This window comes from Schistocerca piceifrons, chromosome X, assembly GCF_021461385.2.
Source record: "Schistocerca piceifrons isolate TAMUIC-IGC-003096 chromosome X, iqSchPice1.1, whole genome shotgun sequence".
Taxonomy (NCBI): Eukaryota; Metazoa; Arthropoda; class Insecta; order Orthoptera; family Acrididae; genus Schistocerca; species Schistocerca piceifrons.
This window is the reverse complement of record NC_060149.1, coordinates 259,396,737-259,424,736: the sequence shown is the minus strand read 5'-3', so window position 1 is coordinate 259,424,736 and position 28,000 is coordinate 259,396,737. Positions and strand designations below refer to the sequence as shown.

Here is a 28,000-nt window from a genome sequence, read left to right as displayed (position 1 = left end):
AATAACTTGTGGTTTAAAAATTTGATAATCAATTGCAGCATGCCTCTACCACCCCTTCCTATGGAGAAGAAGATGCTCATGCAGCCCAATGAAAGTCGCAGTAATCGTTCCTCTACTTCCAGTGGAGGACCATATAACCACTTTGCTCTTATGGATGATCAGGTGACAGATGATGAAGATATATATAGCAAGCCAGTGGTGAGTCTTATAGTGCATGATTGTAGAACATATTCAGCATGATGTGCCTGATGGTTGGTGATGGTATTTCAAGAAGGGGAACTGATAATCTATTTTCCATTGGGACAAAGATATGTCCTCAGTCAGAGATGACATATGAAACAAAGTATCACACCTTCTGAAACATATGTATTTCTGCTTAACTTGATTGAAATTATCTTTTAGAAATTCTGAGAAATCTATAAAAACAGCAAGCTTTGTGAAATTTCTATTTCCATCTACAACTACAATTTACACACTACAAGTCACTTTACAGTGTATGTGGGAGGTACATCATGTACCACTATATATATTCCTCGCCACTCTGTTATTAAATTCCACCTACCAAATAATGTCACTGATCATCTCAGTGCTTTTTCATAATTCTGAAAGACTGTTGTAGGCAAAGAAGCAGGGCCAAAAGGTTATGAAATTTTTTACTTTTGAAATGCAAATTCTCAAGGTTTGCCGTGCCAGTCTAGTATTATAAAATCTAGAGGACAATTTTCACTTTACATACCTCCCACCAATCCACATCTTGACATCTTGAAAACCCACCCAGTGATCTTCCTTAAATCAAAATTGGAGCATGATCTTATCTTGCACATAAGTTCATTAATGTGCAAATGTTTCTGGGTAAAAAGACTAACCTGCCAGAAGGTATTAAGCAGTTGTCATGAAAATATTATTTTAGAGGGGACAAAGTCACAGATGCAGTCTGCTCTCATTTATAAGTTTTTAATGTTCACATTAAGATGTTTTTAGTTTTGGAAGAAAGCTGTTCTGGTGTATTTCATATGTGTTCCTTTCATAATTAGATACACCTGAAATAACTCTTTGTAAACTGATCCTTACCTTATGTCAGTTTTGTGCCCTCTTAATTGTTCTGTAAACTATTTTGTCATAGCTTAGCTATATATGAACATAACTAATTTTCAGAATATTTTTATTGTAAAAGCAAGAGTGCAAATTGGTGAATTTATTGGTATGAAAACAGTAATGGGTCATTGTCTGAAACATAATAAAACTTTGGTGCACATTTTAATGAGGGATGTTTTATTTTGATACTAAATGTATTTTATTCAAAACTGGAACTAACATCATCATCTCAATTTCTAGGAAATGAATGAGAGCCATGTGCCACCACCACCTCCACCCCCACCTCCACCACCACCAATACCAATGCGTGAGTCACGACCACGTTCAGCTGGCTACAGCCTGACAGATATGGGACGTATAACAGTTCGAGGAACTCTTGAATATTCATCACTGCCACCTGTAAGCCTAAACAGGTAAAACGGGAATGTGTTTGTGTGTATCTTCATTTTTCTTCCAGGTTAAAACAATAAGATAGGGGAGCTATAAGCTTAGTATTGTGTCCTTAAATTTTCATAAACAAAGCAAAAAATGGAAATCAGTTTTTAATAATAACGAACTCTTTGAATATTATAAGTGCATAATGTCTTAAGGAGAACAACAAAACTTAATAAAACATCTTCCAAAGAGAACTTTCCAAAACATTGAAGCACAGATGCTAACTTTTTTAATAAAATACAACAGAATAATGTAACTTTTATAGAGACAATTAAAAAAAAAACTTACCTTCCTATTACTGCAGTCATGCTACACTATGTTAATATGAGTGTAAACAAGCTCAGTTGCTATTTGTACTCCGGAACTTTGAAAGTCACTGTTCTAGAGTCTGTGGATAAGGGATCAGCCTTGTCAGTTATCAATCCAAGCATCTTAAGATCCAATTACTTACCTGGATACTCCATTCTTAGTCTTCTGGGTTTCTTCCACTGTTGGATACCTAGATATCTCCTGTTTCGGTAGCAATTGTTGTCTTAGAGAATGATTTCATGTTACTGTGGAAATTGTCTTGTGTTAATATCCTGTATGTTATCCCAATACTCTAAGTGATCATAGTGTCATGTAGAGGACCAAAATCTCTTTGCATGCTTGAAAAAATATGCAGTTACATGAAAAGCTTACAGTCACTTATGTATTATACAGTTCCAATGACATTTTGTGCATCTAATATGCCTCTAGTCCCTCTTCTTCTAAGTGTACGATGAGACTTAATTTCAGCATAAAATGGGGACTTACTTGCAAAGTGAAATGATTGCTACTGATTTAAACCAATGCAAACTTTTGTCATATTATGCTAAATAAATGGTATACATACTTGGTCATCTTGCACACAGGCCACCTTCATGAAAGCATTTGTGAACTATATGTGCAGATACAGGTTAATCAGCACTCACCATGTCACTGTGCAGACAGAGAATACATTTTCAACCATCAAACGCAGAACTTTTGTATGGCCAACAATAGCATGGAAGAGCAGTTGATGTCCTCTAATCTTCAGGAAACAGAAGTTCTTTAATTATGACTTAAAGAGAGAAAAATGAGAAAGACAAATGTGCTGAGTACAGTACATCCAAGGACACATCACTCAGTATTCCAGATTTGGAATATATATATATATATATAAAAAAAAAAAAAAAAAAAAATGTAATTAGAGTAGTATAAAAGACAAGATTTAACTTATATGAATTAATACCACCATGAAAGGGAACAGAATGATATTTGGCTAGAGAACTGCAGTCATGAGTTTGTGGTGAACATCTTGATATTCCCATTCCGACTGCAATTATAATTGGTCATGTCATTGGATCAAAATGGGAATACATGGGAAAAATGTGTTCCAGAGCCCCATGTTCAACAGTGTGCACCGAGGTGTATACTCCAAAACATTTGTGTCTGCACCAGAATTGTACTTTGTCATCATATCTGCCACAGTTTGCTGCCTATCCTTCTTTACAGACTGAGGAAGTGTCCAAACTCCTGTTCGGTAATGAGGTGTGAATGTCCAACACCTTGTAGCGTACTCACCGTTTCACCATCCTTCAGCCACTTTCCATAGGTACTCACAATAATGGCACATGAACAGCCAACCAGCTTTGTATTTCCAACATGATTGCAACACCAACATGTGGCGTTCATTCTAACAGTGTGCAGTTGTCATAATATTTTGACTTATTTTTCTGATTATATTTACATGCCAACTTCCCCCTCTCAGATAGTAGCTTACTTCCTCCCTCATTTCTCTGGTGTTACTATGTGATTGTTATTTCATAAAAACACACAAGAGAAACCTTAGGTCCTAATACGTTGTTTGAGGAAGAATAAATTAACCTGTCTACTTGTCAAGGATGTAAGAACCTTTTCTCTATTTGACATGTATTTGGCTTTGGAAGTGCTGCACCCACCTGCTCCTCTGTTCCCTCTTGTCTTTTGTTTCCTTTCTGTATGTTTGGTAGGGTATTGTACTATAAAGAGACAAACAAGAGCACTGCCACATTGAACCAAAGTTCTTCTTCCACATACAAGTGAACAACAGTTGAAAACACAGACACAAACAGAGAAACAATCCAGATATTGATACAAGCAGCTGCTGGCAATAAGTATGAACACAGTATGAGAACAAGTAAGTGCCTGCTGCATTGCACTTACAAAGAAAAGGGCTCCGGTAGACTGCACTGTGGATACGGTGCTGTTTGCAGAACTCAGATGGCCCACCACTGGCAGCCTCTGTTGGCTGGCCTGTGTGGACGCCATTGGTGGAATATTTGAAGTGCAGCATGGCAGTGGTGGTTCATGGCCTCTGGAGCGAATGCTGCAGGTGATGAACATAGTGGCAGAAGAAGATTTTGGGCCAGAATCAATGATTAAGGGTAAAAGGGGTGTAGGGGTGTGGCTGTGGACATTGCAAGGTAGCTGCTCCCCCCCCCCCCCCCCCCCCCCCCACTCCAAAGTACCAGAAGAGAGGATCGGTGACAAGGGCCCTGGTAGCATCTAGTCCCTCGATGTGGTGGGACTATGCTGGCAGTGAAGGCACCAGATGCTTGGTTGGGGGTGCCATTGTTGGAGGACCTAAAGGTGTCAGTCCAGCTGGAGGCAGGTTTGCCGGTGGCAGGGTAGCATCATGGGAAAACCTAGCAGCAGGTGCAGGAGGTGCCAGGGTGCTGGACCCTGCAGCAAATTCAGGAGATGGCAACATCCACATGGAGATTAGGTCCACCCTTGCAGTAGGGATGCCCTGCAAGGCTGGAACAGGTGCTGAGGGAGGAGGGGGAGGCAGAGGCGGCAATGGCAGAACTGCAGCCCTTGCTGTGGTGGGGGGTGCAGCTGGTCATGGTGGTGCACCACCAGCTGAAAACTGGTGTGCACCATACAGAGGCAGTGGCCTCAGCAGCTGTGGAGCGTGGCAAGAATCCACATTGGTCGGTGGTCAAACCCCCAAGCACATACTTCGGAGCCATGATTGAACTGTGATGAGGACCATGCTTATGGGCATGAGATAGCGTGAACCAATTCAGGAGAGTGCATGGCTGGCAACCATGGAGTGTCTTGGCTGGACTCCAATCTCCCATTGGTGTAAACGTGCAGAAATTCGAGAAGCATTCAAGGCACTGTCCGTAGGAGGAGTCCGTAAAGTAGTTCTAAATTTGAACCTTGAACATTCGGATGAGATGTTCCACCCAGCCATTAGATTGGGGGTGAAAAGGGGAAGCAGTCATGTGGTGACTGCCTTGATGGGTGCAGAAATCAGAGATGACTTGAGACACAAGCTGTGGACCATTATCGACATTAAGTGTATAGGGCAGTGCTTCATAGATAAAATTTTGGAGATATGGCTTGCATCAAAGGACAGGTGATAATTTATCGAAATTAAGAGAAAGCATTGACTACCAACAACCAGTAAGAATTTAGTAAGAGTCCCAGGAACTCCATATGGATGCATTCCCATGGACGTTGCAATGCGGTTCACGAAGAGAGCATCACCCATGGTGCCACCTGTTGGGTAGCACACTGAGAGCAGGCTGCGACAAGGTGTGCAGTGTCACTATTGATACTGGGACAAAACATATGCAGACAGGCCAATTACTTGGTATGCGAGACCTCCCAGTGTCCCTGATATAGGAGCTGAAGCACATCCTGTCTTAGAGGCAGCTCGGGTCACAGCCCTAGGTGACTGACAGAGGACAAAATAGTTACACAAAGGATCAGAAGCTCTGCCCGGAGGCCTGTACGGCCTACCTTGCTGAATGATCTGAAACAGTTGGTGCAAAATCATATTGGCAGCAATGGCAGCTGTGATCTGGGAGTCTGTAATAGGAAATCCTTCCACTGTAAGTTGTCCCTCAACACCTAAGTGAAAACAGAGGAGTTCTTTCTGATCAAAAATAGGAACTGCCCAATTGGAAGCTGAGGCAGAGCATGAGCGTTGGCATACTGCACAGTAGGCCAAAAATTTATTTCATAGTTGTAGTGAGACAGAAACTAGGCCCAGTGCTGGAGATGATGTGCTGCTTTGTCAGGCAATGAAGCAGAAGGATTAAACAATGAAACCAAGGGCTTTTGGTCAGTAATGATGTGGAACTTAGACTTGTACAAGAACACATGAAAGTTTTTGAGGGCATACATGATAGCAGCACTTCTTTTCAACTAGGAAGTAGTGCTGCTGTGCAGAGTTGAGTGTTTTTGATGGATAAGTTGTCAGAAGTTTGGAACCCTCCTCATATCGATGAGTGAGAATGGCCATGAGCCCATACTGCAAGGTGACCATAGCCAAAACCCAGTGGTCACCAGAATGGAAAGTAACCAAACAAGAAGCAGAATGTAATTTAGATTTGAAAGCATGTGTAATAGATTTTTGGCAGTAAGCAGTTTCACCTAAAATTGGTTGGAGGTCTTTCACATTTGTAGGGTGAGGCAGAGCTGTGGCAACAGTGACTGATGAAGTGAAGCCTTAACACCATACTGAGAAACCTCAAACCTCATATACACAATGGATGACTGAAAAAAGTGTGACTTGACCAAGTTCATTTCAACCCTGTAGTATGCAAGACTGTGAACAAGGTGCATAAGTTATGTAAATGCTCTTCCACAGATGCATTTATCCATCATGATGGTGTTATCAAGATAGTTGATGCATCCCAGAACACACATTATTAGCTCTTCCAAAAAACACAGAAAAATTACTTGGGTGCTAGCTACACCAAACAGGAGGTACTAATATTGGTATACCCAAAGGCTGTGTTAATCACAAGGAGCCATTTAGAATCCTTATCCAGTGGAATCTGTAAATAGGCTTCAGATAAATCAGTTTTGGAGAAAAACTGGCCCCTGGTGAATTTAGCCAATAACTTGTCTGGAAAGGGTAAAACGTAGGTGTCATTGATAGGCTGTGCATTAACCGAAAATTTAAAGTCATCGCAGAGGCAAAGCTAATCAGTTGCTGCAATGACCTGTGCATTTATGGTGTTAATTTGATGACAACATATACATATCATCAAACAAAAGCGATGCAGGTTCCTGGAGTGGGGTGAAATGGCTGAACTGGTAGAGCTGAGGAAAAGCCTTACACATGTTTAAATCAGTGACTCCAAAAGTGAGGAAGTGTTGCCGAAGCTACTTCTTGTAAGCCTCCCAGTCTTCATCGCATTGTCATCAGGAGGAAATGGCAGAGGATATGCTGATGGTGTGGAAGCCTGCATAGTCAGTGTGGCTGACAAGTTCGTGATAGCAACTGTAAGAGCCTGCTGCTGCTTCAGGAGAGATTGGAGCTCTGCCTCTTTGGATGGAAGATCCAAAGGAACCAGCAAATAGACTGAGCACATGGATGTGAACACCAGACTTGTCACCAATTGGATCATACTGTAAGACACAACAGCACAGCCAGGGCGAAAAAAAGTTTATTATCCTTCCATATACAAGCAAACAACAGTTGAGGGCATAGGAACAATCCAGGTACTGACACAAGCAGTTGCTGACAATAAGCATGAACATAATATGAGAGCAAGAACCTGCTGGAATGCACTTACAAAGAGGAGGGCTCCAGTAGATGGCAGAGCAAATGCTATGCCATGTACACAAGTCATGTGTCCCAGCACAGGTGGCCCCTGGTGGCTAGTCCATGCAGATGCTATTGGCGGAAAATTCGAACTGTAGAACTGTAGCATGCCAGCAGCCTGATGACATGGTGAGTATCCAAGTATTACATACAGGGTTATAGCAAGTAGCACAAGTGTTAACAGAGTTTTTAGGTAGATAAAGACTAAAATAATTACTTGATCGAACAATTATAAGGAAATTGAAAAAGGCGATTATTTACAGTTGTTCATTATAAGATCATAATGAAGTAGACAACAGTGACTTACAAATGTAAATTTCCTCTTGAGAATATAGAACTGTTTTGGGAACAACTTTTCTTTTTGATAATTCAATATTTTAAAATAAATCTTTGCTATCAACATTAATTAACAATATCAGTAAGTTTTGTTTAGGAGTGTCTTTAAGATTATTATCACCCATGTGTAGCTCACAATTATCTTTTCATGTTTGTAGAGATTCTACAGAAGGTGACACAGTTTCTACAATGCCAAGACCCCCCAAACCAACGCATCAAAGATCACTCAGTAAACTACTCTCATGTCCTGCTCCAGCTAGCTACAACAGTTCTGAGAACAGCAATGGCAGTCAGCTTCGGAATTCATGGTCAGAGGCAACTACAGATGAGGCACCACCTCTACCTCCAAGAGGACAAAGTTAGTACTTCATTTCTAACCACTTGTTGAAAATCATTAAAATTAGGTACAGTTTTTCCTTTATAGTGACTTGTTTTTAATTATAATTTCTGAAGAGTGCTTAAATAGTATTTGTGTCTGAAGAGCCAAGAAATAAAACATTCTTTGCTTGTGACCCACCATTGTAGCATTATGCAGTACTATTCTCATCATGTCCTTGATTTTGAAATAGAATATTTCAGTTTAAGGTCTGAGAACCCAGATCTCGGAGACTCACATATCTGTAAACTAATGAGAGTTTTATAAATGTGTCTACCATCCTCTTCTCTGTCACAAAACCACCTTTATTCTTCATACATAAATTCTGTCCTTTTTTCATCCTGATTGTAATGTTTCTTCTCAAACACAAACCATAAGTGTTTTGCTTTGGTATTTATGTGAGATTTTTGTTCTTTGTATTACTATGCTCATGATGCTCTGTTCTATTTTGAGTGATGGAAACCACTCATGTTTAGATGTAATTTAGTGTGTGGTATGCAAGTTATAGAATGACTAAGATTTCTGTTCAGCTTGTATTCAGCCAGTATGCCTGGAATGAATGATTCTGATCTCTCTACATTTCCCTCATAATCTGACTGGGCATGATTCATGTGATTCAAGAACTGATGCAATGCAGTGTTGCCATTGCTGTCAGGTTAAAAAAGCTTAATGTAGCCTAGACATTTTACTGGTTCATGCAGAGCAGTTTATTCTAAAGTCCATTCTTAAAAATACTCTACAAATGATTTTCTATGGCTAGCAGTTATGATGGACCCGTGCTATGTACTGTGTCACTTAATACTATACATAATGATCAGAAAATATGTTGCTATGAAGCTGTAGTGAGGTAGTCTGATTATTTCTGTGTCTCTTCCTTTGGTACCATCACAGACAGAAAAAGTACATTAAGGGTCACCATTACATTGTTTGAATCCAGATCTGTCACAAGAGTTCTCAGGCTCTTGACAAAAGTGATGGCTTTCATGATGTGTTTTCCTCTGTGACCCACTATAATTCCTAATAGAGTTGTCAAATATAAGACCAGGGAGCAGATTATTGGAAGCTGACTGGACATAAGAAATTGAAGTGCTTATACTCATATGAGGGTGAAGGATTCCTTGCCCCATTAACCATTTCTTGGATGACCTGACATGCTTGTCTTATTTTGTCAGTGTAATAGCAAGTTTTGTTACCACTTATTTAATCTTCAAGAGTTAGAAACATCAAAAAGAGTGATATATATTTTTTTTTTTTGGGGGGGGGGGGGGATTGTTAGAGAGAATTCAGTGGTAAAAAATATTTATTATTATAAATAGTGATTTACAGCTTTTGTTCCTTGAAATTAACTATTTTATACAAAATTTCAAGTATTATTGATAAAATGAAAATGTTTAATTGAAAATTTTTTCTGCAGCTCCAGACCGAAGAAACACTAGTTTATTTATTGATACAACACAAATGCCACCAGCCCCACCAAAGAGACTCATTAAAAAGGTATGTGAAATACATATATCAGTAACTTCTGTCTTGAAAACAAAGCTAATAATATTTTTACTTAAAAAAATACTTGGGTGTTACTCAGTGTTTTTGTAGAAATCCACAGATGTATCCTAATTTTCCTCTTTTTCTCATGCTCTTCCATGGTAATTGTCAGGTGTGCTTCCATGTTTTTCTAATTCTGTAAGCAACTGGAAATCAGTAACTTTCTAGCAGCTGTTTTGGGCCATATGTAAGATGGAAATTACAGAAGACAAAAGTGATGGTGGGGAAAAAAGGAGCAAAGATGCTGTACATTGAAAATAGGCACATGTATGTTAATAATGCTGTTGAAACTGAACTTTAACATATCAAATCAACTGGATCTCTCATCACATTAATGACATGCAGCCACAAAGCAGCTTACACACTTGCTTTCATTGCTATCAAAGTGTAGCGTGAGTATATAGAGTTGCAGTTGCAACAAGATAAAAAGAGTCATACTGCCAGTGTGATGAAAAACAGGCATATCTTTTATTACAGTTTAACTAGATATGTCTGCTGTAAATAAAAATTAAACAATGTATTAATGTGTTATCAACAGAATACAACTCATGGTTTACTTTGATTAATGAAGAAGCTGCTTGAAAGTCTCTTGGGCATGCAGCCAGATTGATTGATCATTGTGGAATGAATTTTCAATTGTGTAATGTACCATCAACATTTCATTCCACAATAATCAATCTGACTGGATGCCCAAGAAACTTTAAGACAGCATATCCACCAACCCATGGACACACAATGAAGAAGCTTCAAGTATAGCACTGAATATTTTGCAAAAACAAGGCTATTATATAAAATGAGATGCTTATCATTACCAATGAAGATTTCATCCCATTAGGTTTGCATACACATGTCTCAATTTCGGCTTTGATATATATTGCCAATATTAACATCTACAGAAATACTGTTTACAACACTTGCCCATGCCACAACAAAACATTTTCTTTTACGTATTTGGTTGAAGGAAGAGGATGGCTGCAATCTCCACACGGTCTCAGTGCTGTGTGGTGCATCGTAATCTGCTACATTGTATAATCATCCTACTGCCTTAAAGAAACCATACTATTGATGGACATAGATGAAACTTTTGTAGTTCATATCCATGAAATCGTTTTAATAAGTATTGAGAGGCTCTGACTTGTACCTCCAAGATAAAGTTAATTTAGTCTGTGCTCCTACAATAAAGTTATTTAGTTGTATATGTTTAATGCAATCTTTAGAAACTGCAATAAAAGTCTTATTAAGACCAGACACGTTTTGCTTTATTTTAAAGCATCTTCAGAGGTCACTATAACAGTTTCGTATTTTCTTTTATAATTTTGTTAGTTATGATAATTAACAGTTCACATGCTTTAGTTATTAGTATAAACAATTTTTATTCTTTTTGTTACTCACTCTCTGTTATGTGTTCTTGTGGTAACTGATTGTAAATAGCTAGGTCTTGTTCTATTATCTTGTATGTTCTTTGACTGGGATTGTGGAGTAAATGTTTTCTACATCAACAGGGACCAACATAGGTGTATCTGGAATGTATAGATCTTTCATGTGGTTCATTAGTTCTTCTATGTTTTTCACTGTCAGTTTGTGTTTTACACTGTTGTGTATGTGTAGTATTTGTGTGATGAGGATGTATGTGGATGCTTTTCTGTAGTTAACAGCTGGTCTCACACTTTATGAAGCTTTGGTTGGTGAGCTTTGGGGCATTAGGATCATGCGCAGATTGGTTTTTGTCTGTCATCCAGTGTGCCTAATTTTTCATTTGTGTATGGAACCTTCTTGTTGAGTCTGACAAATGTATTCCTTTTGTCTGCCTTTGTTGTAATTGCATTGTCTCAGTGTAGTTTTTCTTAAAGAGTTTTCATAGTTTTAGCTTCTGTGGTTATCTCTCTTGCTTTATTGTGTTCATGTCCTCATTATGTGATGTTTTTAATTTATTTGCCTATTAATTCTCTTGTTAGGCATATGTTCATGGTGCTTGTATCTTTCCTCTGTTCTTGAGATAACATGTTCTCAGATTGCATGATCAGACTTTCTATGAAATGTTCATTTATTTCTGTGTTTACATTGTGTTTTAAACCTTCATGTAACAGCTGTTTTTCTTCTTCATTAAGTTTGGTGTCTGCGAGGCTTATGAAACATGGGTAGAACTGATGTGTATGGGTCTGTCTGTTTAACTGAATTTGTTTGTCCATAAGCATCTTTAGTTTCTTAGTCTGTCTTCACTTTAGTTGTTCTATGATATTACAAGTGTGTTTGTCACCTTTGTTCAGCATATAGCAGAGAAGGGTGTTGTTGCTTATAGTGTCAGCTAAGTGCAAGTGTGCTTCATACAATTTATGATTCAGCGTGCATTTTGTGTGTGTGTGTGTGTGTGTGTGTGTGTGTGTGTGTGTGTGTGTGTGTGTAATGTTTTAATTTCAGTTGAAAGCCAGCATTTTTGGGCTAATGATTTTGGTCTCTGAGCTGCATGTGAACTGCTTCTGATTGTTACCATGACATGCTTGGGTTGAAGCCTATTAAATTTACAAATTTATTTAAATTTATCTTATTTAAATTTATTTAAAGTGATGTGTTGTATCACATGATGAAGCTTGAAATAGATATTTTGGTACTTCAGGTGAAGGTCTCCATGAAATGCTTTACTGGACATCTTATGAAGGGCTTATTTCAATAGTGGTACAAGTCCATTTTTGTTCATTGTGAGATACAGAGTAAAGTTAAATGAGTGCTGAAAAACCTGCAGTTGAGATACCAGAAATATTCAAGCATATAGCTTCTTGCTAGAGATGAACCTTTCTTTCTGTTTGTTTGGATCATTAACTTCAGAAGCATTATAGACAGAAAAGTGGAGGTAATGGACATGTACCACTATTGAAATAAGCCCTTCATATTAATGTTGTCTTCTTTGTTTTTCATCTGCTTTTTTTCTGCAGTTGCACATATACAAGTTGTAGAGATTAATTGCCATCTTTAGCAACTGTAATAAAAGTCGTAGTAAGACCAGATGCATTTAGCTTTATTTTAAGGCATCTTCAGTGGTCACTGTAACAATATGGTTTTTCCTCTTACAGTTTTATTTGTTATGGTCATTAACAGTTCACATGCATTTCTTATTACTATTAACAATTTTTGTTCTCTTTTTTACTCACAGTCTTTTTGTTGTTTTTTGCATTCTTCTTCATCTTCCATGTGTCTTTGTTGAGTTTTTTCACACAGAACTTTCACTTCACTTAATATACAGCGTGACAATTATTGAACTATGTGAAATAAAATCATCATAACTTCTGAATGATTTGGGTTAGGATGTTCAAACTGCGCAGTTAGCCATAGGGTATGATGGGAATTAATATGGTTTGGTTTACCAATGAAGCCCACTTTCATTCAGATGGGTTCATCAATAAGCAAAATTGGTGCATTGGGAGGAACTGAGAATCTGCATTTCATGATTAAGAAGTCTCTTCACCCTCAACAGGTGACTGCATTGTGTACAGTGTCCAGTGACGGAATAATTGGTGTGATATTACTTGACAGTACAGTGATTACTAAACGGTATGTGAAGATTTTGGAAGATGATTTCATCCCCATTATCCAAAGTGACCCTGATTTCAACAAAATGTGATTCATGCAAGATGGAGCTCAATCCCATTGAAGCAGGAGAATGTTTGAAGTCCTGGAGAAGCACTTTGGGGACCGTATTCTGGCTTTGGGTACCTAGAGGGCACTGGCATGGGCTTCAACTTGCCATCATATTCCCAGGATCAGAACACATGTGACCCATTTTTGTGGGGCTGCATTAAAGACAAGGTTTACAGCAATATGGACAAACAAATTCAGTTAAACGCCCCAAACAGACAGACCCATACACATCAGTTATAGAGAAGAAACCCATAATTAATATCCAGAAAAACTTCAGTAATCAAACGCCATTTATACTAGTAAAACATATTGTTGAGAAAGAACAATCCCCATAGACACCATGAAATAATATCACACACTAGGCAATATCCCCTTCTTAGATCATACACCAGTGCACCATAGTAAAGCAATAACTTATACACACAGTAGCTAGGATATGTTAGCTCTCTTCACAAACAAACACACACACACACACACACACACACACACACACACACACACACTTCTCTCTCTCTCTCTCTCTCTTTGGAAAATATAAACACTCACAGAGTGATAGCAGTTGCTTCCAGCACTACCCAAACAAACAAAATATGAATGCATCCCACAGTAGCAAAACAAAACACACAAAATGGCCAGAGGACAGTGATACTTTCCAGCACAGAAATGTGAATACAGGGTGACTATTATTGAACTATATGAAAAAAAATCATAAATTAGTTACAAACTACAGCATGCTCACACTTTGGGTGAGCAGTTGAGCATCCCACAAACCAACCATCATCATCATGCACACACTTTATTCAACATATAAACATCACAAAACATATTCGGATTTAGGTTATGATATGTTCAATATGCCTGCCATTACTGGCGATGATGTGGCGCAGATGAATAGCAAAATTCTGCATGGCTCATTGAAGTGTCAGAATATTGAGGCTGTTGATGACCACCTGAATGTCTGTTTTCAGCTCAGCAATGGTTTTGGGGTTATTACTTTGGAAGTTTCTTGTAAGTATAGGAGATGTTTCTGGTTGCTGAATCTGTCTATTTTCTTGTCTTTTGCTATTGTGGTAGGGTGGTGGTTTTCTTGCCAGAGGTGTTCTGCAAATGTTGAATGGCAGGTGTCTTACATCCATCATCTTTTGTTTTTCTTACCTTATTTCAAAAATTATGCCTGTCTGTTGCAGGTATAGAGCATCACAGCTGTTACATTGGAGTTAGATTTTGGTAGATGTCAGTTCAATCTTCTTGTTTTTTGACATTTTGGCATAGAGTTGTTGCTTTGGTATGCTATTTTGTTAGCTGATTGCACTCAGAAGATCACAGACACAATGACAGGACTGAAAGTTACTGAATTTTCCATCTCCTTTTAGCAGGTCTCAGTATATGTCCTCGCATCTCTCGAGATTTCAGTGATAATTCAGAGAAGTTCTTGAAAATTATCAACATTTAGCATTTCAGTCGATCTCCACTGTGTTTAAAGAGTGAATCATGTTTGTCTTAGTAAAAATAATTTCTTTTTGTGTTTGTAATATGATTTTGAGCCCATAGCTTGTTTCTTTGACAGTTGGTTTCAGCTGCTTTAAAATATATATACTTGACCTGTGTCTGTCTAAAAGACATTGGGGCTAAGGCAAGATGCTTATACTTTGCCATAAGTGATATGAATGCATTACTTACCACTCACACAAACTTATGGTCAGTAATAGGTCACTACTGTTAATAGTCTTGAAATGAAATTTTTATTTTTGTCACAGTTCAATACCTTCCACTCAATGAAACTGAGTTAACAAACTGCCATGTAATTACATTAACATTGGTATACAACTGTACTATGTGCAACAACTCACACATTAAGTATTCAGTGCAAGTATATAATGTAGTTATTTAAAATTGATGCACATCTTTATCATCATGAGATGCATAGCCAATATTAATGTGCTAAAGCTTAAACTTTTTTTAATGTGTGATATAGATTGTTTGTCTGTAAAAGCAAAATTCAGGCAGTGACAAAACACCAGATGTGTAAATGTTAGCTGATGAATAGTAAATCGGTGGTCAAGTGCTCACTTATCATTGACAGCACTGCTAATATCTTTGATAGCACGGCTAATATGTGTTGATTCCACCATATTGAAGTCTTTTCAAGAATTTTATTTGCATAATTGAAATTGGACATCTACCAAGTGATCAAGCTACAATTTTAATGAGAAACAAATTGTTTTATAAAACCCACACAGTTAAAATCTGCTGTTAATAACTTTTATGTATGAATATGGTCTTTGCCGACTTTAAGTTTGATCCTCCTCACAGCAAATCTCTTTTGTCTTTCTATAGATGGTAATTCAAAGTACACCAATTCATGTAGAATATAGTGCTCCCTCTGAAGTTTTTGTATATATGGTTTTGATCATATCACCTTTGGTACAATTGATGAATGGTTAATTAAGTTTGCACAGTCATCAGAAAATGGAATCAGGTTTCTGTAAGTTCTTTTAGGAAGTCATTGAATATAAATTGTAGTCACAAATTATGTTTGCACCATTTGGTGGCTTCAATCTTGATCACAACAATGCTTATTTGTCACATTACATAAATTTTCTGACCAAAAATAGTAATAAGACATTAAATTGTGTGTTATATAACATTAAATGAATACTCAGCATTGTAAAATGTTGCCAACAAAGGAGGCATCAGTACTACTAGTACGTCAAACACATTTCTACATCTACATCTGCATATACATACATACTCCTCAAGCCTCTGCACAGTGCTTGGTGGAGGGTATCCTGTACCACTACTAATCATTTTCTTTCCTGTTCCACTTGCAGATAGAGCAAGGGAAAAAATGACTATCTATAGCCCCCCATATTAGCCTAATTTCTTGTATCTTGTCTTCGTGGTCCCTACACAAAATGTATGTTGATGACAGTAGGATCATTCTGCAGTCAGCTTCAAATGCCAGTTCTCTAAACTTTCTCAGTAGTGTTCTTCAAAATAAATGTCTTCTTCCCCCCAGGGATTCTCACTTGAGTTCCCAAAGCATATCTGTAACACTTGCATGCTAATCAAACCTACCACAACAAATCTAGCAGCTCAACTCTGAACTGCTTCAATGTCTTCTTTCAATCCAACCTGGTGTGGATCACACACACTCAAGCAATACTCAAGAATAGGTTACACTAGCATCCTATATGTAGTCACCTTTACAGATGAATCACACTTTCCTAAAATTCTCCCAAGAAATTGAAGGCAACCATTTGCCTTACCTACCACAATCCTCACATGCTTGTTCCATTTCATATCATTTTGCAACATTATACACAGATGTTTAAATGATGTGACTGTGTCAAGCAGGACACAACTAATGCTGTGTCCAAACATTATGGTTTCTTTTCTTTTTTGGCATGGACTGACCACTAAATGCCTATCTGTAAACTAACTGCTCAGATTAAAAGTTGACTCAGATTATTTACTATTATGGAAACAGATTCTTGCAAGAATCTGAAGAGATATGTCATAAGAGAATGCAGTAGGCTATTGCACAGCTTTAGCTTTGGTGGTCACATTTAGGTTTACACTTACTCTTGACACTAACACTGCTTCATTTTCAATATTCAGGTACCTGAACAGAGCACTGCAACAAGCTAAATAATGTATGCAGAATATAATAAGTGATGTAACTGAGCAGTGTCAATGAAACAAAAGAAAACATATTCAGTCAGTAATAATGCAGTGGGAACACTCTATAGGACCATTTTCCCCTGAAGTCTTAAGAGAAGATTGAAGTTTTATTATTTTATAATAGTGAAGATCTTACTGCACTGCATCACAGGATAAAGATCTTATAATATAACTCCACACAGTTTAAAACTAAAAGTAGAGATCGCTTGCATAAATATGACACATATATCAAAACGATTCTGCAGGGTTGCACTGTGTGTGGAAAAAATTTGAGAGAAATATCATGGTTAAATGTCATACTACAGTCTTAAGAGAATGTCCTTCAGTCCAGAAGCCATGTATTACATGCTGAGAATATTTCAGATCTGGCTAGACATACTGTGTAAAATGTAAGGTACAAACTGCAAGAGAACTGAATTTGACAGTGTAGAGGTTCTTATGAAAGTTATTAACTACGCCAAAACAGAATTAATCATATAGCAAACAGATGTCTCATGCTACACATAACAAAAAGGCAAATAATGTTACATTCCTGACAGATAGTGAAGTTAAAGAAATTCTTTCTGAGCAGCTCCTATCATACAGAAAAAAAATTTACCTATAAATTTCAAATTAATTGGGACAAATGTATTCCATACACACTCATGTTACTAAACTAAATATTCTTATCTGGTACATGAACTCATCTGCAAATGGTCAATACATAGCCATATTGAAATACAATTTATGTTAACAATCTGTAAATTGCCTTGTTCCATACACCCTATCGTGCAAGTTATCTATGGTACATGAAAATAACTAATTATCTAAGAAACAAATCTAAACAAAAATATGACTGTCATTATATAATATATGTGTACTATTAAAGCACATATTGTACATTTAACCTACAGTCTGAGATTTCAAATTGGTTGTCATGATTTTGTGCAATTATAAAAGAGGTTTGAATGTTGAATTTGTATTTTTTGGAGGTTCCTTAGAGGAAAAATTGCAGTTAAACTTTTGGAAAGATGGCTGTCCATTGAAGACATTTCATACACTTGAAACAGGACATGCAAGTTGCTGAAGTGGCATCCAATTAAAACACTTGCATCAGGCTGTGGTGCCACATGCCATTTATTTCACTTGAAACAACATTGATAAACAAATGTTGATACTGTGAGAAAAATGATAGCAGAGGCCTTGAAAAATACCAGGTGATCAAAAAGTCAGTATAAATTTGAAAACTGAATAAATCATGGAATAATGTTGATACAGAGGTACAAATTGACACACATGCTTGGAATGACATGGGGTTTTATTACCAAAAAAAAAAAAAAAAAAAAAAAAAAAAAAAAAAAAAAAAAAAAAAAAAAAAATTGTCTGACAGATGGTGCTTCATCTGATCAGAATAGCAATAATTAGCATAACAAAGTAAGACAAAGCAAAGAGATGTTTTTTACAGGAAAAGCTCAATATGTCCATCACCATTCCTCCACAATAGCTGTAGTCAAGGAATAATGTTGTGAACAGCACTGTAAAGCATGTCCGGAGTTATGGTGAGCATTGGCGTCGGATGTTGTCTTTCAGCATCCTTAGAGATGTCGGTCAATCAGGATACACTTGCGACTTCAGGTAACCCCAAAGCCAATAATTGCACAGACTGAGGTTTGGAGAGCTGGGAGGCCAAGCCTGATGAAAGTGACGGCTGAGCACACGATCATCACGAAACGATGCGCACAAGAGATCTTTCACGCATCTAGCAATATGGGGTGGAGTGCCATCCTGCATAAACATCGTACGTTCCAGCAGGTGTTTATCAGCCAGGCTGGGGATGATGCAGTTCTGTAACATATCGGCGTATCTCTCACCTGTCACGGTAGCAGTTACAAAACAAGAATCACGCATTTCCTCGAAGAAAGAAGGCCCGATAACGGTAGATGTGGTAAATCCAACCCATACTGTGGCTTTCTCATTGTGCAATGGAGTTTCCACGACAGTTTTAGGATTTTTGGTAGCCCAAATTCTGCAGTTGTGGGCGTTGACAGACCCTCAGAGCGTGAAATGAGCTTCATCCGCCCACAACACGTTACTCAACCAATCATCACCTTCCGCCATCTTTTGAAATGCCCACACTCCAATTGCCCTCTGCTTCACTAAATCGCCAAGTAACAGCTCATGATGAAGATGGATTTTGTACGGATAGCATAAGAGATTACGCCTAAGTGCCAACCAAACAGCAGTGTATGGAATGCCGGTGCAACATGAAACTGCACAAGTCCCCGTGCATAGACGAACCCGCTACAGTCTCCATTTCTTCCTGAACTGTCTCAGCAGCATTATGCCTTGTGCTCGGTTGGCCACTACGAGGTCTATCATCTAAACTACCCATGGCTTCAAACTTCGAAATCATTCTCGCCACAGCTGCATTTGTCAACGTACCTTTACCCGTTCGAATCCCCTTCCTATGGCGATAGGATCGTAATGCTGAACTAGCACATTCCCCATTCTGATAATACAGCTTCACTGAAAGCACCTTTTCAGATAACATCAACATGCTGTGACTGCTGGCGCATCTGATTCTCTCTCTCATTACAGCTCCTTTTATACATGATTTTCATGTGCAGTCACTGACATTTTGCTGTCCAGCACCATCTGTCGGACATTTTGTGAACTTGTTTTTTTTTTTTTTGTTTTTTTTTTTTTTTTGTTCTAATAAAGCACCATGTCATTCCAAGCATCTGTATCAATTTTTACCTCTCTATTTACATTATTCCGTGGTTTATTAAGTTTTCAAATTTATACTGACTTTTTGATCACCCGGTGTATCTGCAGTGATTGAGAAAGCTCTAAATGTTGGTGCAAAAGTAAAACAAATGTATGCTACTGTTTGTGAATATTACAGTGCTCTGAATTAATGGTCTGAATCACTTCAAAGTTGGAGGATGTGTACAACAGTGGAATCATAATAAGTTATTAAGATTGCAGAGAGATGGTGTGTACATAGGCCTAGCAGTGCCCATTTTTGTGTGTTCAGACAGATCAGTGGTTATGCCTTGTCCAGTTGGTGCAAAGCTGTCAAAGAAAGTGGAAATTTGAAAGTGAATATCAGTATGCTTTATCACTGTCAAAGAATGCAATAGCAGTGTATGAGTGGGTTTGAGTAGGGCAGAATGTTTGGTCCCTGGGAAACAGGTTTATCATACTCTGACATTGTGGCCCATAGAAGGCATGTTGATATGACAGTGATGGGTGTGTGGAACTAGTGGACAGAAGAAGATCACACTCAGTGGTGAGTGGGTACTGAACTACACAATGTGACAATAATGGGGGGCAACTGCTATCTAGTTCACATGGCCGTAACTGACAGAACAGCTTTGTCAACAATGTTGATTTCATATTGGAGTACTGCAGCATGTGTAGACATGGCTGCATCAACAATTCAGTACCAACTTGTAAGCACTGGATTGGTGGCATGCAGGCCATTGTGTTGCCTTCCATTGACCATAAAGCACACCACTGCTTTGGACTGCAATGACGGGATGCCTTTACAGCCATGCTGAGTGGCAGAATGTAGTGATGGCTGTGTATGTGTTTCTTTCTACCACAGTGAACACAGTGGGGCAGACAGCATTGTTGAGTAGCATAGTGGACAAATGGCAAGTGTGATGGTTTTGGAATGCCATTATCTATAACATGAAGTCTTGTCTCCTACATATTGAGGGAAATCTGAACTACAAACACTACATCAGGGAAGCCTTAGAGCCTGAGGCATTGCCCCTCCTCAAACCAGCTACACTTATCATATTTTAACAGGACAAAGCCTGGTAACATGTGGTGAGGAACGTGAAGGCCTTCTTTGAAGAAAGACATGTACGTCTGCTTCCCTGTCCTGCACATGTACCTGACAGGTTTCCCATCAAACTAGTCTGGGGTATGGTTGTTCAGCACCTTGTTCATTCTGTTTTTCCTGTGGACAGTGTTGATGTTTTATAGGCATGCCTAATACCCATATGACAGTATGTTTTTCAGTAATATATCCAGATTCTTTTTCAGCCCATTCCATGACATCTAAAGACTCTGTTTGTAGCACTGCAGCTTTCTCACTACAATGAATTCTAACAGTCAAGGCACTTGTATAGTTCTGCAATTCTAATAATTTATATATTGTCATGTCCGTAATCAGTGGAATAAATATCATTGTAATCACATGTCTCCTTGGTGTTGCAATTTTCATGAACAGTAGTGTTTGTGCATTAGCATTATGACATACCATTCCAGTACTTGGTATTCTTCGTAAATACTTCACCATTCCCAAACATTTGTAGCATTATGACACTTCATTGATGGCTGATGTGAAAGTTCAGTTAGTGATTTTTCAGATCAGTATAGAAGTTTCAGCATATAGCTATTCCCTCTCACAAGTAACAAGTAATAATTGTATATAAAATCTTCTAACCTGATCTGAAAAATCAACATTATGTCACTTGTATCTGTGATCGAAAACTGCAAGAACAAATTATATTATAAATGTTCCTGTGTGCAGACCTGTAATATAAAGTGAACTGAGAGCTATAAACCTATATGTAGAGATATTTCCTAGTGTGCCTCAGTGCTAACCACTTGCAAAATAATTTCTGAAATATTTCGTTTTTTCTTTATGATTACAGGGTTCATCAATTGTAGGCAGCATAGATTCAGCTATGGATATTAATGCTGATGCTGAAACTGAAAGCAGTAGTGATGGGCATGACCTGCGTGATTCTGGGTACTCAGAGTTTCCAATGTCCCGCACCACTCCAACCAACAATTTTAACAATATGCCGTATGAAGACTTTGTATTACCAACACATTTTGGTGAGGTGAACATTTCACCACCAGTTCTATCACCTCGCACCCAATCATTTCCTACACCACCACCAGTTCCTCCAAAAGCAACAGCCAACATGATTCCAAATATATCACCAGAAACTTCCCCTCCAAGAACAAGCAGTGGAACCTTGGAACGAAATCAACACTTATCTTCCTTTGTCGACAGTGGTGTAATTACATTACCATTGTGTATTGCAGAAAATTACTCAGTTCCAAAGAAAAATGAAAATGTACAGTAAATTGTACTGATCATATTTGTGCTGTGAGTCCATTTAGTGACTGCTGCTGTCCAGTGTGTACATACCAAAAAACATCCTGAACTCCAGCACCAAAGAGTGTGCCTACTCTTTTCAGTTTGTGCAATAATTTATGTATGTTTATCATATTCCATACATTTCTTCCACTAAATTTGTGACCTTTCAGCAAGAAACTGCTGTGCAACCAGGAACCTTTTATGAAGTATTAGTACCTTAGTTCTATGTTCTTAACTGCAATGAACTTTCATGCCAGTTAGTGCGATACTGCATGTTTTTCAGTTCAATTATTTTGTATTCCAAGTTCTCAAATGAAAGATGGATGTTCAGGATGAGAATATACTATAAAAGAGCATTTTTTTGTGCTCAGACTGCCTGTGAAAAACTTTTTGTGTGTAGTATGTGTCTTTCAATAATTACTACATTATGCATATGAGAGAATGTAATATTTGATTATATGGAGTCACGTAAATAGGCGCAACTGAAGTTTTCATTAGTTTACATTTCTGTGTCACATTTTACTATATTCACTGTGAATTTTTCATTCATATTTATAAACAATGGCTGTTGAGTCCTTAATTTCTCTCAGTTCAAATGTTTTCTTAACAAAATAATCAAACAACCAGATGGTAAGGTTTTTGGTAGAGAGATACAATGCTGACAAAAGTGTTTGTTGGTGTAATATACTCCATTTTTGTTTGACCATTTGAATGTCTATGCTATGTGGGATTTAGACACTAGTTCACAGCATGTGAAGTGTGAACACCAAAGCTGTGTTGTCATCATACGTTTTGCAATACTATAGCTAGCATGTTAAGTGATATCAAGATCACATACTTGTTGTAATTTTTGTATATTGGAGTAATGAATAAGGAACTCATAGTTATGTTCTCATTATGGCAGAACAGAGCAAAAATAACACAAACAAGGGTGATACATAATTTCACTATTTTAATGAATAGCAAAGATAAGTGGATGTACACTGATCCTCAGGAAACTAATTTGATTTTGAAACATTTGTGATTTTATAATTTGTGAAACTGGTAAAAAACTATTCCTAATGTATTATCTTTATCTTTTTCCTTTAATGAGGGAATTATGTAAATATGATAGTATGATAGAATGAAACTGTACAGATAATTAGTTAATCATTGATTACATGAGAGAAAGAAACCTGTATATGGAGCAATCACATAAATTCTGTTAGTGTAAGTTATTTTTATTTATATGTGTAACAGATGTACATACTAAAGTGAGGTAACTCAGAAAGTCTTCTTTGATAAATATTGAAATAAAAAAGAAAGCCATTACCCATTTCTTTTATTGTTGTCAAAATTATTTCCTTCTCATGACAACAATTATCATGGCATATTATTTCTGTGGCTCTACTTTTCACTCATGAAATTTTAAACTTCCATCTCTGTACCTTGTGGGCCATTATTTGCCTATATACCTGTGATACAGAGTGTTTGTCCCATTTCATTCAGTGACACATTGTAGGAAAGAAACAGTGTTTAAAGTCCTTTATATACATTGTTATTAATGGTAACTTCACCAAAACTCTGAGAAATATAGAAAACAGCAAATTATTTTTATATTTCTTGCTGAAAATTGATTCTTGAACAGACATTAGTAGCTTTTCACAAAATCTTTCTTTCCAGAGATTGTGGCGTAAAAGCAAATGACGTTTTGAAACTATCGTGTTATCTGATTGAATCAGTCATCAATTGGGCTGCCTATCAGATGTCCAGACTCCACTGCCAATCTGATCTAGAGCAAATTCCTGTCATTTGTACAGTATCCAAGAATAGGTTGCAATGATGCATTTTATACATTTTATATTATGAAAACACTCAGCTTACCAGTCTTCCACAAATGAATCAGTAATCTAATTTATTTTACATAGTGTCATTATTTGATATCATACCTACAAACCAGTATGTAAAACCAACTGTACAGTGTCCATATTTGTGTGTTTAACCTACTGGAATAGTGGGTAATAAAATATTTCATAAGCTTCATTTTTTAAAATTCGAATTGAGAGATAAATCTCACAATAATTTCTAGATTCATAATTGGTTAATACATTTTTGAGATTTGAGATTACATGCAGCAGCTCATGTAAAGATTTAACATTTACAGAAATTCTTGTACACAACTTTTGTAGCCAATCTTGAATGACAATGAACTTGCTGATACTTTGATTGACAATGCACTAAGACTCATCTCACCACACAGTGAAAATATGCCCCTTAATGTGACAAATGAGATAGTTGTTCCTGTAAGTTATAGTTTTTTTTCTAGTCTCTTTCTGTGAACAAATTGCAGTCTGCAAATTTTTGTATGGAACTGCTAAATGACATGTTTCTATTAAGATATGCTATATAATTTTATATTCAAATATTTTATTACTTTGGTACTAATTTATGATATTTGAATAAAGAAGAAGTGAAATAAATAAAGTTATGGATGTATGACTACACTGTTAGAATTACAAAGCATAAAAAGTAGTATCAGGTGAAGTAGAAGTTATTGACATTATGTTATGTAGAAAGTGAAATGGTCCAACAGCTGCTGATGCTAATGCTCTAGACATCAGAGAACTGGAACCATGACACTCGTGGTAATATTCTCACATTTCAAATACAGTTGACTGAAATTCTTATTTATAATTTTTGTGCATTCTTTCTTTTCTGTGGATGCACTGAAACAAGCAATATGAAACAGTTAAAGTGTAAGGAAGATGTTAATTTCTGTTATTTGCCACAGTATATTTTTTATGAGACTGCTTTATTTTTCCATAGTTGTGGGAAACATGACAGATAAGAAATGATTTCATGTGGATTAGTGTCAAGTATCTGAAGACTGTTATTTCATGAGGAGATTATGGTTTTAACATTTCAGTAATTCTTTTTGTAGAGAATATTTTTGTAAATAAAATAAATTTATTCCTCTTTGACCTGTGGTAAAGAATATGTATCACAGGCGTACAGTAGCGAATTAAAAGGCACAATCAGCCTAGAGAATTGTCATTTGATAGTGACTATAATGTCTTCGTTATGCTACAAGCATTAAACTCAGGTAGCATGTAACTGAAACTGCCAGTCTTTTAGACAGACAAGATATTTAATATCATAGAAATACCTGTAGCTCTTCAGTCACATGTGACATTGTTGTTGTACACATTAAAAAGGTAAGAAATTCATAGGAAGAAACTCCTCCATTGCACAATGAGCTGTAACATTAAGACAAAGTAAAAGGTAACTATAAGTGGTCTTTATTTACAATTTGAAAATATATATTTGTGACTACCTGAAGGTAATATTAGTAAATTATTCAAAATTTTCTATTATGTTTATTGTGGAAAATAGTGTAGCATGTAGGAATTAATTGATGAATGAATGGCTGATCTACATTCCAAAAGACTTTCATACAAGCAAGTTTGTTAGGTAATTTTGCCTTCAAGGATATGGTACATGGGGATCTAGGGAAAATGAGGTGTAGGTAGCATTAGAACAGTCCATGTGTACAGTCTATCAACTTCATATGACAAAGGAAAACAACCAGTTGGATTTGGTTCATAATTCACTTATTTTACATTATCACGTATATTCATGTTGGTAATGTATATGACAAAATTCTGCCAGATTCCTACTCACAATATTACTTATAGTTGTTAATAGATCATTTAATATCAATACCTATTGAATGATTAACTCACAGCCACATAGTTATCATTAGTCACTGATTCAGTTGTTGTCTTTTCTATGCTGAAATGTTGGCAGCTTTGATGTTCAAGATATTAAATTATTCACATCTAACTCTGAAAGCAATATCGGTTTTCTTCAAAATACAAAGACTGATGTATTGCAGCTGTAAACATATTATTAATGTTGTGATGGATATGATATCCATCAGTTCCTACTTTCAGACTATCTGATATTCAATATATTTTTCATAGTACATCACGTTGCCCCATAAGTGTCAAGACATTTACATTTAATTTTATAGTCAATGAGTACAACTGAAACTGCCTCAGTTGTGTGATTTATACTGCATTGCACTGAATCTTATGTTGTGTACAAAAGTGGCTCCTTTTTCCACATACGTTTATTCAAATTGTTAATACCTATTTGGATGAAGATTTCTTATTTACTGGTGTATTATTAATGACAGAACCAACAATGTTTTGTGGGGGTTGAAGGGACCAGACTGCAAAGGTCATCAGTCCCTCACTGTAAGCCTCAAAATCTTCTGACACCATTTTATCTCAGAAATATGTGTGGTTTTCATCTGTGAGTGTTCTAGTACTTGGCAACAAAGACATTGCTGAAACTTCTGGAGAAATCTGTATTCATATTTGAGTTGTGCAAGCCAATACACCACAATCATTAAATGACAACTTATTTGTTCCTCTTAGAATTTGAAAGATATGTTGTGTGTAGGTAAAAAAGGGCCTTAATGTGTGTTTCTTGTTTTATCTATTTAACTGTTGTAATCTTTGCATGATATGTATGTAGAAGGAAGTAAAATTTCCTGAGAATGTCTTACAAAGACACCCTGTAAGAATTTTAAGAATAGCATTTCATTTGATGTATGATTTCCTTTTTCTACCATCCCACATTGAAAACTGTTAAGTACTTATTTAGTATCCTCATATAAATCAGACAAATCCCCAATTAAATCTGTCATTATATATAGAGTGATTATTTTGTACATCACTTCAACTGTTATTGGTGTATTGTAATTCTTCTAGATTTTTAGAAAAGTTATCTTAGGACATCATTTCCTGAAGAAGATATTGTAATCCATGGATAGTCCTATAAAGCTACAATATTTTTCTAAATTATTTCTAAATATTGTGAATATTAGTACAATAGTGAAAATATCTGGTGGAATATGAGCATTAGAATAAGTGAAGTCAGCCATTCACCATATTATTCAGATGTTGAGCAGTGAATAGGTACATAAATAATAATTTAAACATAACAAATCATGCTGTGTGAATTTGTACCTGCATGTGTGCTATGAAGAAGGATGTGAGTTTATAAGCTGAGTACTTGTTTACGTACCTACCCACCACTCAACACCTCTATTTTGCAGCAAGCAGAGGTCCTTACTTGTTCCATTATTTTGCAATTTAGTGCTTTAATGAATCTTTCTCAAAGCATTTTTGACATTTTTCCAAATTATGTCTTGTGTCTTATAAGGATATCGTTAGGGAAAGAGTAATATATCATTTACCACCAATATCACATATTTGAAAACTATATTCATTAATATATAGCTTCTGTGTTTAGAATAAAAAGAAGATAATAATTCACTACCTTTTTTAATAGGTGCATAGTAGGATAATGTGATTAACATTCTGTGGTCTGATGCTAACTGTACTGCCAGAATTGTCTCATCATTAGGATATGGACTGTACCTCATTATTATGATAGAACTGATCCCCACTTTATTGCATTGATGGCTAGTATTGCCACTCATTCAAGTTGTCTGTTGCTGCACTTGTGAAATAAAACACTAACCAGGATTTTGACTGAAGTTTGCTGAATATGAAATGAGAATTGTATTACATAGAAATTTTGAGAGGAAATTCCACACCGAGTTTTAACGTTTAACTTAAATGGAAAAAACACAAAAATGTCAGAGAGATCCACTTAGATTTTTTAATGATAGACTTTAAAGGTCTCTCTTACTTTTCAAGAGAAGAATTTTGAAAGAAATGTCATAATTTGATCTGTATGTGTCTACATAAGTTTCTGTAGGCAATAAGAAACTGGTTTTGACTAAACCCTGGAATGAAGTGTATTGCTCATTTCCATGTGTCAGCCACATATTTATCATTTACTTCCTTATGCAATGTAAATCTTATTTTGTTATCACACATGTGAAAAAATATTTGGTATTCATTCATACACACACACACACACACACACACACACACACACACACACACACACACACACACACAGTAATACACCTTATATGTATTTATAAAAAAAATCTGTTGTTTATGAAAGTAACAACACAGTTTAACAATGAACAACTATAACACAATAAGTGAAAATGGAGCTGAGATATAATTGTTAATCTTAGACAAAGTGTTTTATTTAGTTCATGAATGTGTTTTGAAATGTATATTTGTAATTGGTGGCTATAATAATCTAATTCCAAATATTG

The 28,000-nt window shown here is 36.6% G+C and overlaps 1 protein-coding gene across 1 annotated transcript in view; it reads left to right on the top strand.

Moving 5' to 3' along the window:
• LOC124722295 (dedicator of cytokinesis protein 3-like) overlaps positions 1–22,901 on the top strand; it is a 181,798-nt gene extending 158,897 nt beyond the window's left edge. Inside the window, exons 30-34 of the mRNA XM_047247478.1 lie at positions 39–198; positions 1,336–1,508; positions 7,633–7,832; positions 9,265–9,344; positions 21,359–22,901. Coding sequence (XP_047103434.1) covers positions 39–198; positions 1,336–1,508; positions 7,633–7,832; positions 9,265–9,344; positions 21,359–21,799 — 1,054 coding nt within the window. The 3' untranslated portion in view covers positions 21,800–22,901. The remainder of the gene's footprint in view (positions 1–38; positions 199–1,335; positions 1,509–7,632; positions 7,833–9,264; positions 9,345–21,358) is intronic.
• Positions 22,902–28,000: the final 5,099 nt, after the last annotated feature.